The sequence below is a fragment of the Anneissia japonica genome, unplaced genomic scaffold, assembly GCF_011630105.1.
Source record: "Anneissia japonica isolate Jap-2015-1 unplaced genomic scaffold, ASM1163010v1 scaffold284948_len69017_cov188, whole genome shotgun sequence".
Classification (NCBI taxonomy): domain Eukaryota; kingdom Metazoa; phylum Echinodermata; class Crinoidea; order Comatulida; family Comatulidae; genus Anneissia; species Anneissia japonica.
In genome coordinates this window covers 50,727-66,790 of record NW_022732770.1, presented here as the reverse complement: position 1 = coordinate 66,790, position 16,064 = coordinate 50,727, and the positions used below count along the sequence as shown (strand labels likewise).

General features: G+C 34.5%; 2 protein-coding genes across 2 annotated transcripts; one reads left to right on the top strand and one right to left on the bottom strand.

The window, feature by feature from the left end:
• Positions 1 to 294: 294 nt before the first annotated feature.
• LOC117115789 (phosducin-like protein 3) lies at positions 295 to 8,825 on the bottom strand. The gene is made up of 6 exons (XM_033259717.1): positions 8,679 to 8,825; positions 4,444 to 4,568; positions 3,886 to 4,000; positions 2,850 to 2,983; positions 1,858 to 1,934; positions 295 to 1,491 (listed from the first exon to the last, which is right to left on the bottom strand). The coding sequence occupies exons 1-6, from the start codon at positions 8,760 to 8,762 to the stop codon at positions 1,388 to 1,390; spliced, it is 639 nt and encodes a 212-aa protein (XP_033115608.1). The 5' UTR covers positions 8,763 to 8,825; the 3' UTR covers positions 295 to 1,387.
• Positions 8,826 to 9,017: 192 nt separating this feature from the next.
• Positions 9,018 to 15,903, top strand: LOC117115788 (ER membrane protein complex subunit 10-like). The gene is made up of 7 exons (XM_033259716.1): positions 9,018 to 9,157; positions 10,496 to 10,559; positions 10,689 to 10,807; positions 11,234 to 11,350; positions 11,777 to 11,958; positions 13,260 to 13,356; positions 13,719 to 15,903. Exons 1-7 carry the CDS (start codon positions 9,080 to 9,082, stop codon positions 13,785 to 13,787), a joined length of 726 nt encoding a protein of 241 aa, XP_033115607.1. The 5' UTR covers positions 9,018 to 9,079; the 3' UTR covers positions 13,788 to 15,903.
• Positions 15,904 to 16,064: the final 161 nt, after the last annotated feature.

The following is a 16,064-nucleotide window of genomic DNA, read 5'->3' as shown; positions in this document are numbered from 1 at the left end:
ATGGTTTTTCTCGAAATTGGACAATTTTTTGACCCTCCCATTTTCCAGTTCTTTTGTGTTCTGTGGAGTCTATGGAAATTAATATTACAATGAAGTGGAATTTCGCCAAGAACGAAAAAACCCAATTCGAACATCAGGGGACACGAATAATGGATATCATATTCATAGTCCAAAAGGAAAGGCTTACTTAGTTTCAGAAAACTTGTTGGAAATTAAGCTCATTGTGTGGGGGTAAGTGGGTGACAGGGTTGATATGTAAAGCTTTAACACATAAGAAAGTAGTAGAGTCAAAAATTATTTGTAATTATTAATACAGAAGTTTATTTATCTACTCACGGCACAAGCCAAACACATCAAACATTGCACTTTGATACATCAGAGAACAGCAACTTTTCAAAGTATGAAGTTCTGTTCAAATTATCAAATTTCTTTGACAAACAACTGTTGTATGCCCATATATAGTTATGATGTCCCTATATATGGTCATAATTTGACCATATTTAGGCATGCCATATGTTTTTGTCAAATGAAATTTGATAGTTCTGGACAGGGCTTAAGATCCTATACTCCAAACATGGAAAAATCAAAATATTTGTATTTCATAGTTGTAATAAAAAAAAGTATAAAAGCTGTAAAGTATTGACTAATTAGAAGTGGGTATAATAAAATAATTAGTTATTTCAACATAGCATTACAGTACCCACTGCTAATTTTGGGATCAACACTTTCAACACTAGTCACTAAGCGCAAACTCGGTGGTCTAGTGGTTTTTACACCAGGCTACTGTAGTTATCTGGAGGTCGTGGGTTCGATTCCCACCCAAATCTCTTGGAATTTTTTTTCTGCAAGTATTTGGCTATGTACTGAGTATTCAGTACAATAACAAATCATGTAGGGGAAAATGTCACTACTGTAACATTAGTTACAAAATATCAACTTAATATATTAACTTAATAGAACAAATATTAAAATTATGTCAATCCTGTTAAAAATTTTTTATTGTCTCCTGTATTCACGTTAAATTTTGGAATAAATTATGGTATTTTTTGTCGTACTTAATAAATACATATTGGGAAAATCTTGCCGAGGTCAGGATATGTCCACTCACTGGAGTTAAGTTCAATTGTTGGAGCCTTTAATAATAAACTCGGTGTTCACTTGACGGAAACTGCACTCAGTAAAGGGGGTGGGTGCAGCCATCATGATGTAGCTATATTCTCATCTATTTCCTGATACAGTAATATCATTTTGCCATCTTCTCGCTATGGTCCCATCATAGGATATTGGTCTCATTTTGTAGCTATGGTCCCACATTGTAGCTATGGTACCACCTTGTAGCTATGGTTATAACTTGTAGCCATGATTACATCTTGAACCCATCGATTCATCAGTAATCTTCTTCATCACTGCTATCCTCTGTTTTTGATCTCCTTGCAAATCCAAAGATACTCTTATTTTCTTCTGGTTGTACATCTCCAAGTTGAATAACACCTAAAACAATAGTAATAATAAAAACAGGAATATAATAACTAATACAAACACCACTTTAAAATTATGTAAAACTGTGAACTGCAAACGATTAAATAAGTCCTTAATTTTCAATGAAGCAAAACTATTAAATTGATTAAAATTTTTGGATCGGAAAGGTCAACCAAACCCATCACAAAATCAAATCCGAATTATAATATCAAGTTTGGCCCTATTTACTCTACAGAATCTACATGCCTATTTTGTTCCTTGCAAGGTAAAAATTTGCGATAATCAGTTTAGAATATTTCCAGCATGCAACTGTTAGGCAAGAACTGCAATATTTTTATTTTTTAGGGAAAATACATCATAATAGAAAATAGCATTTACCTGATTTTGCTAATCTTCTTTCAAATTGTTCTGTTGAGAAGCTATCTGTGTTTCCTAACTCCTCAAAACCAATTAACCTACGAACAAAATTCAGACAATGTTAATGATTCTCATACGAGGATGAGGATAGGGATAGGGATAATGATGATGATGATGGTGATAAAGATGGTAATGATTATTACAATGATGATGATGGTGACAATGATGATAACAATGACTATGATGATGATGACAATGATAGGGATGGGGATTACAATGATGATATGGATGATGAAGAGAATGAGGAAGAACTTAAAGAGGATCAATGAAAAGGATGATGTTGATAAGATGAAGATGACAACAAAGACGTTGAAGATTAAGAATAAGATGATAATGAAACAATGATGATTATAAAGATGATTATCATTCATCAAGGCCTGTGCCAAACCCGTAGGCAGTATTCTTAAAGATTTTCAAATATTTAGAGTTTAATAATTTCAACAACTTCCATGCAAATGGTACTTTTTTAAAAGGGCATTTCTGGAAAAGGAGGATATTTTCGAACCCCCCCGGCAACAGACTTGTGTGCGTGCACTGAACCATGAAGATCCTTTGGTTCCCGGTTCAATTCCATCCGCTTTTCTCCTTGTGTTTCAGCTGGAGGGCTGAAATGCAAGTTACGATATCGCACCACCTTTGGAGGACATGTTTATGCTGTTGGTTGTGTGTGCAAATGTGCAAAATTGGCCATGAGCATGTTAAAGCATGCAGTACACTCTTCGGAAAAAAGGAGGATTTTCCCCCCAATGTACAGCCAAATTCACCTCCAATGTACAGCCCAATTCACTACAAGAAGGACCCCACTGAAAACAAGTCTCCAAACTTTGTGTGAATCACACCAAAAATACCCCTATACTATACTATCTTTGGGTGACAAGTGCAAACACCTTTCCTCAAATATCTCTGCTCTTTCACAAGCCAATTGCAATGGCACTTTCCAGTTTGTGACTTACCTGTCAATGACAATTCCATCTCTGAAGCAGATTACTGTAGGCAGCACTTGCACCTTAAGTTTCTTCACAAAGAACAAAGCTTTTTCCGCATCCACTTTGCAAAATTTTGTCTGGAAATGCTTTTGAGATAACGACTACAATAAAAATAATAATTTTAATTGATTAGCTTAATACCAGTTTATTAATCTAAAATGTATGTTCAATTTCTAAGCACAACTTTGCTATAATATGGTCTTTGCTTGGATCAAGTAAGATGAAATTTCAAGCATGAGGACTAAAGTGCCTGCAAGAAAAACACTGTGCAAAAACCTACAAAAACCAGCACAATGATGATGGCTTTTTGGTAGCAGCGAGAACAGCCAATTATAACCTCCGCCAAGGAGGTTATGTATTCACCCACATAGGTTTGTCTGTCTGTTATAGCAAGATTACGCAAAAACTAAGGAATGGACCATCATAAATTTTAATAGTAGAATGGTACATAATAATTTAAGAAAGTGATGATTAAATTTCGGGAAGAAAAGGTCAAAGGACAAGGTAAAGGAAATTGAATTTTTCTCCCTTAAAAATAACAGAAATTTATGAAATCCCACGTACATGGCCTCCAAATTGTTCAATATCCAGGCAGAGAGGGTGGAGGTATGCACTCTAGTGTGATTGCTCTAGTATTAGGTATGAAATAATTCTACTTGGAAGGAGTTACTCCGTATCAAAGATCTTATAATAACAAGGTAGCATTTTGCGTGGTTTGCGAGTGTAACAAATAGAAGCGTCCAATTCACGCAGAAAACAATATAAAATTGAAAGAGGGCGTCCTAGTTGTTACTATGGCGGTTGTTCCAGGATTTGCACCAAGATCATAGATGTCAAAGTTCAAAAGTAATTGTAATTACAAATTGCAATTACACTACGTTATTACAGAATCTGCACGCAGAAATCGCGGAGAACGCTATCTTGTTATAATAAAATCTCCGCTCCATACACAATTTTTAAAAACTTATTAGTAAAATTAATAAATGAATGGTTGATTACATACTTGAAGATGTTTATCGACAATTGCACATCGACGGAAGTCTTGATGGTAGAAGTGAAGTATCACATGCCTTTCATTGGTCGTTACTTCAAGGATGTCTTTCTCTTTTAAAATTTCGCTGAAATGCGACAAAATTGCCTTCTTTAAATATCCAATCAGATTTCATATTTTAAGGCCTTAATGACCAGAACAATAAACTATGTCAACATTTGGAAAATTAGGGCAGCATAGCTTAGTCGGCTGAACTGGTCATAGTTACAGTGTGTGCGCTGAACAGTGGAAATCCTTCAGGATCCGGTTTAATTTCTATGCACTGCTCTCCGTGTGTTTCAGCTAACAAGCTAAAAATGCATGCATTAAAAATCTTTCGGATGAGGTTTAATCCGTTGATCTGTTTGCTCATGTGCAAAAGAACGCTTTTCAGAATAAGTAGGTGATTGTCTCCTGATATACTACCCAATCACAACCAAAAGGACCCACTGGAAATAGTATTCTGACAATGGATTTGGATCTTCTTTTCTCCCCTCACACAATGACACTGGACTATTTTGCCTGACTTACCTATACTTTCCATAGTCTTTCTCTTTGAGGTTCTGGAACTGTTGCATTTGGTCCTTTAATTCCGATAACCTTGCTTCTCGTATATGACTTGGTAGCTCTTCCCTCTCCAAATCCTCTAGTAATTTCTATAAATTTGAAAACACAACTTTAAGAGGTCGTTTAACATTATTAACATTTTCACAAGTGTACAAACAGTTCGCTTGGGGGAGGGGGTAGACGAATTTGTACACTTTTACATATGCATAAAAATGTTGATTCAAAATAACATGCAATATGTAAAATAATGGTAAAACTATAATGCAACCATGGATATAATATTTATTTTTAAGTGACCAAGTACATTGCTTTAGTATACTGTAGTTAACAAAAAATGGAAAAATGCTTTTTCAAAAATTAAACACTTTTTTGTACAATTTCAGAGGGAGGGAGGGGTACCGAAAAAGAGTACTGTTTGTACACTTGTGAAAATGTTGATAATTGTGAAAAACAGTGGGTTTGTGAACGACAACAGACCGAATTAGCGACGAAAGATGACGTCATCACAATTTGGCCGAATGGGTATAAAATTGTAAACAGAGCCTAAAAGTCCTATTCTATAACGTTGCAAGTTTTTGTATGGTCCAGGAAAACAAGCAAAAAAACCAAAGTATGCGGGTAAAATACTTTTTAAAACATTGATAGGTTAAGAAAGGTTCATAGAACTATCAAATGACGTTTGATTTTATTTTCATGCAAAAATTCAGTAAAATATACGCAGAGTTTTTACAGGCTAGGAGGCCTCGGCCCCTGACACTTGTTGCACAACAACGCGACATGGCTGGATGTGATGATTGAGTGAGGCCTGACTGTTAATGTTCAGCTCCGTGCTGTCGTCAAGTCTTTTACTTGTTTAGACATCCAGTCTGCAGTTTATTGGTGTGAATTTAGGAACATTATTCAATAATTTTGAATAACTTAGCTCTCCTTGAAATCTGCAAACTGTACAACACTTTTCATGAGCTTGCAACAAGCACATTCATCGACCGACACCATGATTCACTGTGAGTGAATACACGGCTGCCGTCGTCGTGCTGTAACACAGGCAGATGCGACCAATGTGCATTTTATTCCCAAAATAGTACGATTTATTCTCGTTATATTTCACATTTGGCATACACAATCGTAGAGAAAAGGTGACACATTCATAAACATGTAACAATGGTTTCTGTTAATTTAAATCACACTCAACTTTACACACAAAGCATGTATGAGACGTTTTAGTAAAGGCTATCTTCTTAAATTACTGTGTAAATCGCCTATCTTCGTGCGTTTGTTTTGGTTCGAATACCCACTATAGCTGAACACCGTTGATTGCTAATTCGGTCTGTTGTGCAGTGGGTTTTTTTTATGTGATATTTTGTATAATTTCTGAAAAAGTGCATATTTTTTATTACAAAATACTATTTATAACAATAACTTATATTTCAGTACCAGGCTTTTCTGTTACAGTATATCTTTTATGTGAGAATGAGCTGATTTTTTTTTATAGGTGTAAACAGTGGCAAAACATATTTGTATGCTTGAAAATGGTACTTTTAAGCATAAATTTGATATAATTATGGATTTTTATTCTAGTGGTGAGCATTTTACCCCTCAAAATGCAAGGATAGACAAAAAAATTAAAACAATTTGGCCAGACTTATATTTTTGTTTAAATATATTTTTAAGAAGTCTAGTAAACATTTAAAGAGAAAGTCTATGCTAGGTATTCTATTATTGTAATATTGAAATATTAGCATGCATGAAGAGGACTAAATGAAATGAATATTTTTGAGAATACAGGTGTCAACTGGCCCATTAATAATTGATTGCTCACTGGAAGCACATATGTACACAGTACAGTGTAGTAACAGACTACTGTATATACAAGCTGTTACTAAAATGCTTGCTACTGAGTTTATTTAGGACAGGCTGTGCATATTATATTCTCCAGCTTTCTGTGTTAATTTATTTCTCCTATTAGTTTTCTTTGATTTGATGCCATTTGATGGTTTAAATATCCGTAATTGAATTTGCAATTTTATTATAAAAATATTTCTAATTAAGGGTCATCAAAAACCCTGAAAATATTCAAAACAAACGGCTCTTTTCAGAGCCACCATTAAAGTAAAAAGAGATTTGTTACTTTCTGTCTGCTTATTATTTCTATACTATAAACAATATACAGCAACGTTGATTGAGTCTAATAATAGGCTGTTATAATCTAAAACCATGTGAACTGAGCGGGATGAACAACTACCGATGGTGCTCAAAATAACTGCTTTCCTCCTTAGCTTCGTGTGGAAAACTTGTCTGGTCGAATTTTCCACACAAAGCTTAGTGAGTATAATTTCATTCACGAACGCTAATTGGTTTGATCGATTGATTGGTTTGATGTGGTTTTAGTTTATCTCAGCAGGCCCAATATATATGAATAACATTTAACACCACAGCTCTTGTTTAGAATAGCCATGAATGAAGGGGAATTCCCAAGTTATACCTTTGTTGTAATCTTACAATACTTTCATGTTCTTTAGTAAAATATAAAATAAAAGATAAAAAGTGATGAATTAATACATAGACACATTGTTTTATTTGAACACTTTATTATGACATCGTAAAGTGATGAATAAAAACACTAAACACATGGCTCTATTCGTAGGCCTAGGCTAGGTAACATTGTTCGTTTGTTCACAACATACGTTTAATGAGTGTTACATACGTATTAGGTCAAAGGTTACCACAAATTTAACCCAACCTCAGTTTTACGAATTCCCTGATTTACGTACGCCCTACGGTCCTGTACCACATGTAAAATCAAGGTTCAACTGTATTGGGTCCTTATTAGTGTGAGGTCCCTGGATTAAACATAGTGTAGGTATTCACTACTGGACGATGTTTGCATGAAGACACTTTTTTTTACTGTTCACTATTAAACGTAATTAAATTTGCTACAGTAGTATGTATTTCAATCATTAAATAGATTATTGAATCATTTTGATATCGAGCTAAAAATAAGCCTATTTGTATTCTTTTTACTCTACTCACATCACGACCACAACGTAAAAGCAAGTCTTTTTATTCCACATGCTCTCTGAATCCATACTTTGTAGACACAGTCACTGCGTGGTATTTCATTCAAATTAACTGCCAATGTTGTTTATTGTTACTGTTTGAATAAAACATTCAAAATATTTGTTTTTTGTCTTTATTCATGATTAAATATCTTACAGAAAAAAACATGCATATTCTTTACTTCCTGCTTCAACACAGTTTGTAAAGTGTGGATCACATGCTCTCAACGTGGTCTTTCTTGGATGTTGTTCTCACTCAATCAGGACTCGACTATCGACCCGACTAGAGAATGTTAACGATATTGTTTTTGTTAGGGACGACGTAGGTAAATGTGTTTGAATGAAATCACTAAAATGTTATTGATGATCATACATCAACTATCATACAACAAAAGAATATCGTTTTGATTCTGTGGTAATAGAGTGTTCGTTTCAGCAGGGAGCCTTCATGGATGTTTTGGCGTAGGCCCTGGTACTGTACTGTACTCTGTCAAGTGTGTTCATTCAACTAATGACGTGAGTAAAATGAAAAGAATATAAATATTTCCAGCTCAGAGTATCACTTTTATTTGAAAAGTTAACACAATCATTTAATAATTTATTTAATGATTAAACTATATTGTAGGAAATTAAATTACTTTGAATAAAAACAAAATTATAAATAAATCAGTGCCGTGGTAAGCTTTTGCACCACGGCTTGGGCTGACGCTAATTTTGATTGAGTGAATGATGTAAGTTTATTAAAGTACTGTATGTATGACTGCGCATGTGTTATTTATTTCACATAGGCCTAGGCTGGCCCTAGGCCTAGATATATCGTTTTATTTTACTGATTTGTTTACGGTCACGTACATATATCCCCTTTCTAAAAAGAATTATGATTTATTTACACAAAGTATAATTTACTCAAATTGCTATCTGATCGAACCTGGTCTTCACTGATAATCACACAAATAATGAACACGAAGCAAGGTTAGGCCCTCGGGCATTATTGCCCCTCACACATCAGTTGAGCACAGACGGGCTAGACACAGATTGGCCTAGCCTACGCCTAGTCTACGGCCTAGGCCCTGGCATAAAAAAAAAACATGCGTCACTTTCGAAATAAATCAACACAAAAACTAATGCGGTGGCATACCATACCTCTTCTGCTAATGCTTCATCTTCTAGTATTTCATCGGCTTCTTTGGCTGTAGTTGTCGATCTCACTGATGTTTCCGTCGCCATCTTGAGGAAGGTTTTACACTGTTGTTGTCACGGCTTAATGGGACTACTTATAGACGCAAATGAGCGAATATTAATCTTAAAAGTTACTTGCTTTTTTTTCTGTAAGTCTGTAAATGTTTTGATATTTTACTGGTATTTTTTTTAAGGATGATGTGTGCCAATGTTTAAAAGTTTACATTCAATAAATTCGATATGGATTGACTGACTAGGCGCTAGCCTACTACAAGTACGGTATTATCGCACTATACTCTTGATACTGTACCCACCTAGGCGTAATATTTTATAGAGGGCAGTAATTAATAAAAAAAAAATTCAAGATGGAGTTCTCCATGCGAAGTTTCGCTACATTTTGCTTGCATTTTTTTGTATTTTTGCAATGTGTAAATAGTAAAAAAGTGAGTCGTTATTAATGTTATTCTATTTTGATAAATTAGCAGCTTTTTTAAAACAATTTCATTCTCGATAATCGATCTGGGCTCCGCTAGAGGCCTAGGGCCTAGGCTAGGCCAGGCTTAGGCATGAGCAGGCTGCAGGCCCGAAACATTTCTTTCGCGGGAGGTGAGAGGGCTGAGTTCCTGAACCAGACATAACAGTCCGGCTGCTGGATCATGGCCTAGGATGAGCTTGCTTTAAATTACATCCACGAAGAATAAGATTCATCATCTTACCGTCCCACATTCGTTAATTTGTAACATACCTACCTAGCCTAGGCCTACCTATTCCTAGGTAGGTGCCTCATGAAAAATTATTATTTACTTCCTCTATCTAGGCCGGGTCGTTTCAGTTCAGCCCTGAGTTGATCTGGCCCGGGTCGATTCGGCTGGGTCAGAAGTGACAGATCATTTCAGTCTTGTATTGTTTTATGCATTTTGGTTTCAATTTACTGCCGCAGTATGGAAAGCCAAGTGCCCTCTTGGTTTATTTGTGTTTTGTATTTTCAAAGAGTTTTTAGGGTCGCTGACGTTTAATGTTGTCGGTGACTAGTAATAGAACTTGCAATGTGCTGCAAAGTAACGTTTCCTGAATTGGGCTTTTTTCCCCCTGTATCAGAGTAAAACAAGGTATTTTATCCTATCATATTGACCTTGCTTCTTTCGCCTAACTAAATATTGTTACCTGCTCGGACGTTGTCCATACAACAACTCCCTCGTGGTAATAGTAATCCTGTAGGAGTATTTTCAAACCAAACATGAAGTTACAGTACAGGCATAATCTTGACAAAAACAATCTTTTGCTATCAGCCATACAGAGTTTGTTCAATTTATTAGTTTGGCAGACAATCAGTATATTCTGTGTTCTTTCATCTATCCTATATCTACAAAATACCATGGCTTTAATTTAACGCAGTGATTATTTTTACGAAGAGTCGTGAAAATAGTTCCCAATGCTATTCTTACGACGATCACTAGCACATGCGCGATAGCGTCCCTCATCGCGGGGGAAAATAAACAAGTCTTGAACTGAGTGAACCGCGATGCTAAATCTAGCGTAGGCCCAGAGAAAGGCCACACAGACTTGGTAGATACCAGCCTATGCAGCGGGGTAGCACTAGGAGTGAACTACATGTATACTGTAATTGCATTGGTATCTGCCATTGACATACTAAACATACATTTTTATTAAATTGCTATTATTTTATCTGTACTACAGGCATCTAGACTACTATCTAACTAATTTAATGCAGTATCTTATAATTTTTATAATAAATAATTATTTTTTTATCACTTTTTTAGCCTCTAATTGATGATTCTATTGTTGGTGGTTTAAGTTTACCAATTGAACACAGTTTTGAGTCAGGTATGTACACACTCATATGGAGGCAACTCACAATTTTGTTAATAGTACCAAAGCACAAATTAAATTAAAATGTAATTCATAACCATATGCAAAATCAACCATTGATTTAATCTGTATTTATTTCTTCAGGACCAGATGCAGTATTTCACATGAGAGCCAGTATCCATTTCCGTTCCCCACTTAAGATGGGACCAGGAACAATAATACATACGATCCCACTTACATCAGCAGAGCAAAGCAAACTTAAAGTTAGTAGTTGTCTGAAAATCAAAGACATTCAGTGATTAAGCTTTGTCCTGATTATCAAATTTTCTCTGACAAAAAACTTTTGTATACCCATATATAGTCATGATGTGCCTATTTATGGTCATGATGTGATGTCATCATGACCGTATTTATACATGTCACATGATTTTTTTCAAATAAAATTTGATAGTCTGGACAGGGGCTTAGAATTTTGTCTGTCAGACAACAGATAATGTTTGATCTGACTGATTTTTTTAATCACAATTTGTTTGATCAGATTTATCTGGAATAAGTATACATTATAACACTTGAGTTCAAACATGCAAACAAACTGATAATGTGTGCTTGACTTGTGTCTCTAAAGAAGTTATGCTATTTACATCAGAGAAAAATATTTTTAAGAAATAGGTGTTCTTTTTTTTCTTCAGAGCTTGGCCAAAAAAGGTGGTTTTTATAGAGTGCGAGTACCAACTCAATTAACAGAATCATTTGATGTTGACGACTTTTCTGAGGCTGAAGATTATGTATATACTTTTACAAAAGCAGTAAGTACTGTATATAATATTAAAGATTATAATAAATAATAATAATTCAACTGCAGTTGCCAACAATTACATTTTTATTGCCAATGGCTTCTGTTTCTGAATTTGTATTTTTATATTTTTTTGTATGAATTCTGAATAAATATAACTGAATGAATAAATAATATCAGTAACAATAAATGCTAGTAATAATGATATAACATTAATATTTATGATTAGAAATTGGTTAGCAAATTTAATAATAAATACAGAAGAAATAATAAATTAATAGTAAAATAAATAAATCACTAAAAAAAAAAATTTATTCTTCGAAGTATTGTAGTTAACTTTATATGATTTATATATTTAATATTGTACTTTACTTTTTTTTTATAGAATTTTGCTGTATTTTATTTCACTGATACAAATTTTAATTTTTTTTCTGGACAGTGTTCATTAGTGGAGTCGCACCTCAGGGATGACATCACAATACACGCTGACCAATCAGGGAATGTTTTAAGTGTAATACTGAGTCCAGCACAAGGAACCTGCCACGGACTGCCAGTCACCAGTGACGCTCTTGCTAGCTTCAACTCTACTGTATCATTAACTATTACAGTACCAGGACCTTTGTAAGTATGCATCTGTACTTTTCCCATATATGGGAAAGATGATGTCATATCAATCCCATATATGGCATGATGATATATCTTATCCATATATGGGCAAATACCAATAGAATTGTCACATAAAGCTAGCTTTTCATTTTCTTCAACAGTAACATGCTCTATAAACTGTCTTTTTAAGCAGTGAAGGTGATTTTAGTCACAAAAAAAAAAAAACCCTTGAGTCACAAGATTTGAACCCAGGACCCTGGGGCTGAAAGACATGCACACAGTGTTAGCCTTACTTTATTAACAACATGAGTGAGGGAGTTTCATACACAATAATGAATAACCACCAGTGGTCCTGAGGTGGAAGAACTTGCATCCAAGAGATCTGGTTTAATGAGCTTTCTTAGCTCTAGTTTTATTTTTCTGCACGTGGTAATACCCATCGTCACCGATTTCCGTGAGGCAATTGAAAAATAAACTGTAAAAACGTGCAAATATTATGAAATGGTGAAAGATGGGTCATTTTTTTGGGAGATTCTTGCTTGCTTGCAGGAGTGCATGAGGCTGTCCCAATTTCCGAGAGACTCTCGGAAAGACTTGGACACTTGAACCCCTATTGTAATGACAGCTAAACAAAGTTATTAGCTCCGATAAGGAGCTCTAGAAACACTCGGCTAAATGATTAGATCTTTTTTAGCTCTACTGCCTCTTATACTGCCCTCGTGAGGCTTATTGATTGATAGTTGAACAATTAATAGATCTTTTTTAGATCTACTGCCTCTATTATACGGCTCTTATGAGGAGCTCTAGAAACACTCGGCTGATTTATTAATTAAATAAATTGATTGATTAATAGATCTTTTTTACATCTGCTGCCTCTATTATACTGCCCTCATGAGCCTAATTGATTAATAGTTTGATTAATAGATCTTTTTTAGCTCTACTGCCTCTATTATACTGCCCTCATGAGGAGCTCTAGAAACACTTGCCTGATTAATAGTTAATTAATAGACCTTCTTTAGCTCTACTGCCTCTATTATGCTGCACTCATCAGAGCTTTCAAGATTATGAGAACTTGTTTTTTGTACTAAGTGATCTGTGGGGCTTACATGACCCTACCTTCAGAAGGTAACAAGTACTAGGCTCATGCTTATCTTGAGGATAGACAAGTCGCGGTTATATAATACTGTACATAATAATTCTTATAGTTCATGGTTAGCATGGCCACTCACAAGCACCATGTTTAGGTACATGGACTCATTTTTGTTTGACAATTGTGTATTTGGAGTAATCTGGGGCTTGTTTGTATTTTGTGACAGGCCAGATACACAAGCCTATATACAGAAACTAGAAGATGAGAAGCAACAAAAGGCTAAAGGCGCTGGTGCGGATAACAGGTCATTTTTTGCTAAATATGTAAGTATTTTGGATTATTAGTCAGACTCGGGGGAATATCCAATGGAAGGGGAGGGGGACAGGATCCCTGTTTTGTCACTATATTTAGTAATTTCAATATAATACTAATGCCATGTATGCACACACACCCACCCCCTCTTGTTTGCAAAAGCTGGACTAAATAGATGATAAATGGTAGTGGGGTGGTGGGGGGTGGTGTTTATTGCAACGAGTGGTATCATATTTTGACTATAATAAATTATATAAACTATGACACTTGAGAATGAAATGCTGTGAATAATCAAGAATGCATTTTATTAATATCTGATATGTTTTTGTGCTGGCAGATAATGTTTAACGTTAAATTTTTTTATTACTTTCAGTGGATGTACATCGTACCAATTGTTTTATTTGCTATGCTTTCCGGAGGAGGGGAACAAGGAAGGGCCTAAGATCACCATGAAAACACAATGTTCATTCCATTGAAACTGGTACAAAACTGACTAAGCTGTTGAGGTGCCCTGTGCCCCCACAACATTGTACCAGGCCACAAAGCAAAATCAAAAATGACGAGATGCTCATATGAAGGCAAAATGACAAGCGATACCTGACTGTTCTGTGGCGAAACAACGCAACTTGAAATTTACACTTTTCAAGAAAAATAGAGTTAAAGTTTGCATGTTTGCAACTTGGCAATAAATTTTCGTACTATTCTGGTATTTTGCAGGACTATATATATAGACAATATGATTATGTAAAAATTTAATTACAACCATTGGTTTATTGACGATATTCAAAGATACCTTGTTTTCACTTGGAAACATGTCAGGCATGGTATTGTCGCAACTGCAACCTATTTTTGAATTTATCGCATCTGGGGCAATCATGCATTATCTGTTTGTGCATATATGTCGTCATTAAGATTATTAATATGAAAACACCAGCAACCAGTTGATTTTGCTGTGCCAACCGAGGCAAAACAACGTATTTTCATCGTAGATACGTTGGTTTGCCTAGTAATCTTGCAGTTACGTTGTTTTACCATGGAAAATCACTGGATTTGTGCTTAAAGAAATGAAAGAAATGACTTGCTGTGGAGACCTGAAATTTACACAAGTAAATCAGAAGTGTTTAATATACTCCCAAATGATATCTCAAAATTGACATTAGTTGTTTTGCCTCAGGCATCCGAGATGCTCACATGAAGGCAAAACGACAAGCAATACAACATTTTGCTATTTAAAAATGTTCTAATATTTGTCATGTTGCTCTTCAATGTTTTTCTGACTTATAAATTACACTGTCATTCATTAAATAATGAAAACACTAATAAAAGCAATTAAACCATTGTGTAGCTCATTTTAAATTATTAAATGAGCAATAATAAATAGATTAACACAAATTGTCAATTTCTGGAGTGACTTTCATACTATTTGTACTTAAACTCAGTGCACATCCGAATGGTTAATCTACCCTTTCTATAAATGGAACAGTCCCGCATCTTTTTATCCAATCAAAAGATTGTATTAGGTTGAAGTCCTATCGTTTTCTAGACCCCGTGCAATTGGCAAAAAAAATTGAAAGAAAATGCACGGATGGAAATAAATTTCCATGAGTGACGAAATCGGGTAATTAACTGATGTCACTTGATACAAAATCCACCAATCAAATGACAGGGATCTATAATAGGTTTGTTATAAAACAAAATTATTTTTGTTTATTTATATGTCTGTTGATGCACATTGGTGGATAAAGTGTTTGGTACGAATGCAGGGTCCTGGGTTCAACTCCTAGAATGCCACATGGCCATGCCCTAAATCCAGTAGTAAAAATTTTGTTATTGAGCTTCATGTCGTTTGAAAAGTGTACTTGAAGTATAAAATGCAAAAAGTTGCTATGAAAATATTTGTAGTGTTTAGATCAAGTGAAAATAATTTTCATTACAGTACTTTATTATTATTACTGTATCATTATTATTGTGAATAGTAAAATTTAAAAAAAAATGTAAACTATGTTGTGATGCATTTATTTATCAAGTTTTAAAAAGGGTGTAATGAGTTCTTTTTAGTTCATTGATGTGGAAGTTTTGTAAATAAATTATTGGTGATCATGCCTCGCATTTTGTTAACTGTTGATATCAGATTTGACATAGTAAATTTCAATCATAGAATTATTATCTTAAGAGAACAACTAAATAGAGTGCATACAAAAAAAATTCAACGGTACTACAGACTGAATTCATTCAATTAATATATAATGCTGCCACCCAAAAATTAAAGAAAAACTAGCCCATTCTCATTAAAAAAGACAATAAGAATGGGCTAGTAGTTTTGAATAGCATGTTAATTTGCAAGACATGTTTTTTCTCATTCTTCTTTTCAAATGAATATCTATTAATGAAAGCAATTTTTTTTTTTTTTTTTTTTTAGTTTATAGTAGATTTAGGCAGGAGTGTTGTAGATAACAAATATGTTTTTTAGGTCAGGGGACACCAAACCAGTTTGCCCGCAATGTATGTAACACCTTGAAAATCGGGAAATAAATGTATTGCGTTTGTCGTAGTATTAATTAGCATACTACGTTTATTTTGGTCACATGAAGATTTTTTACTCAACTTTACAGCTTGTTGCTTGTATTTTATGTGCAAGCCTAAAATCTATCACATATTTATCATATCATAATTGTAAGTATTAGGGGCTTTTTTAAAGCCCTTCAATGAATCAAATTAA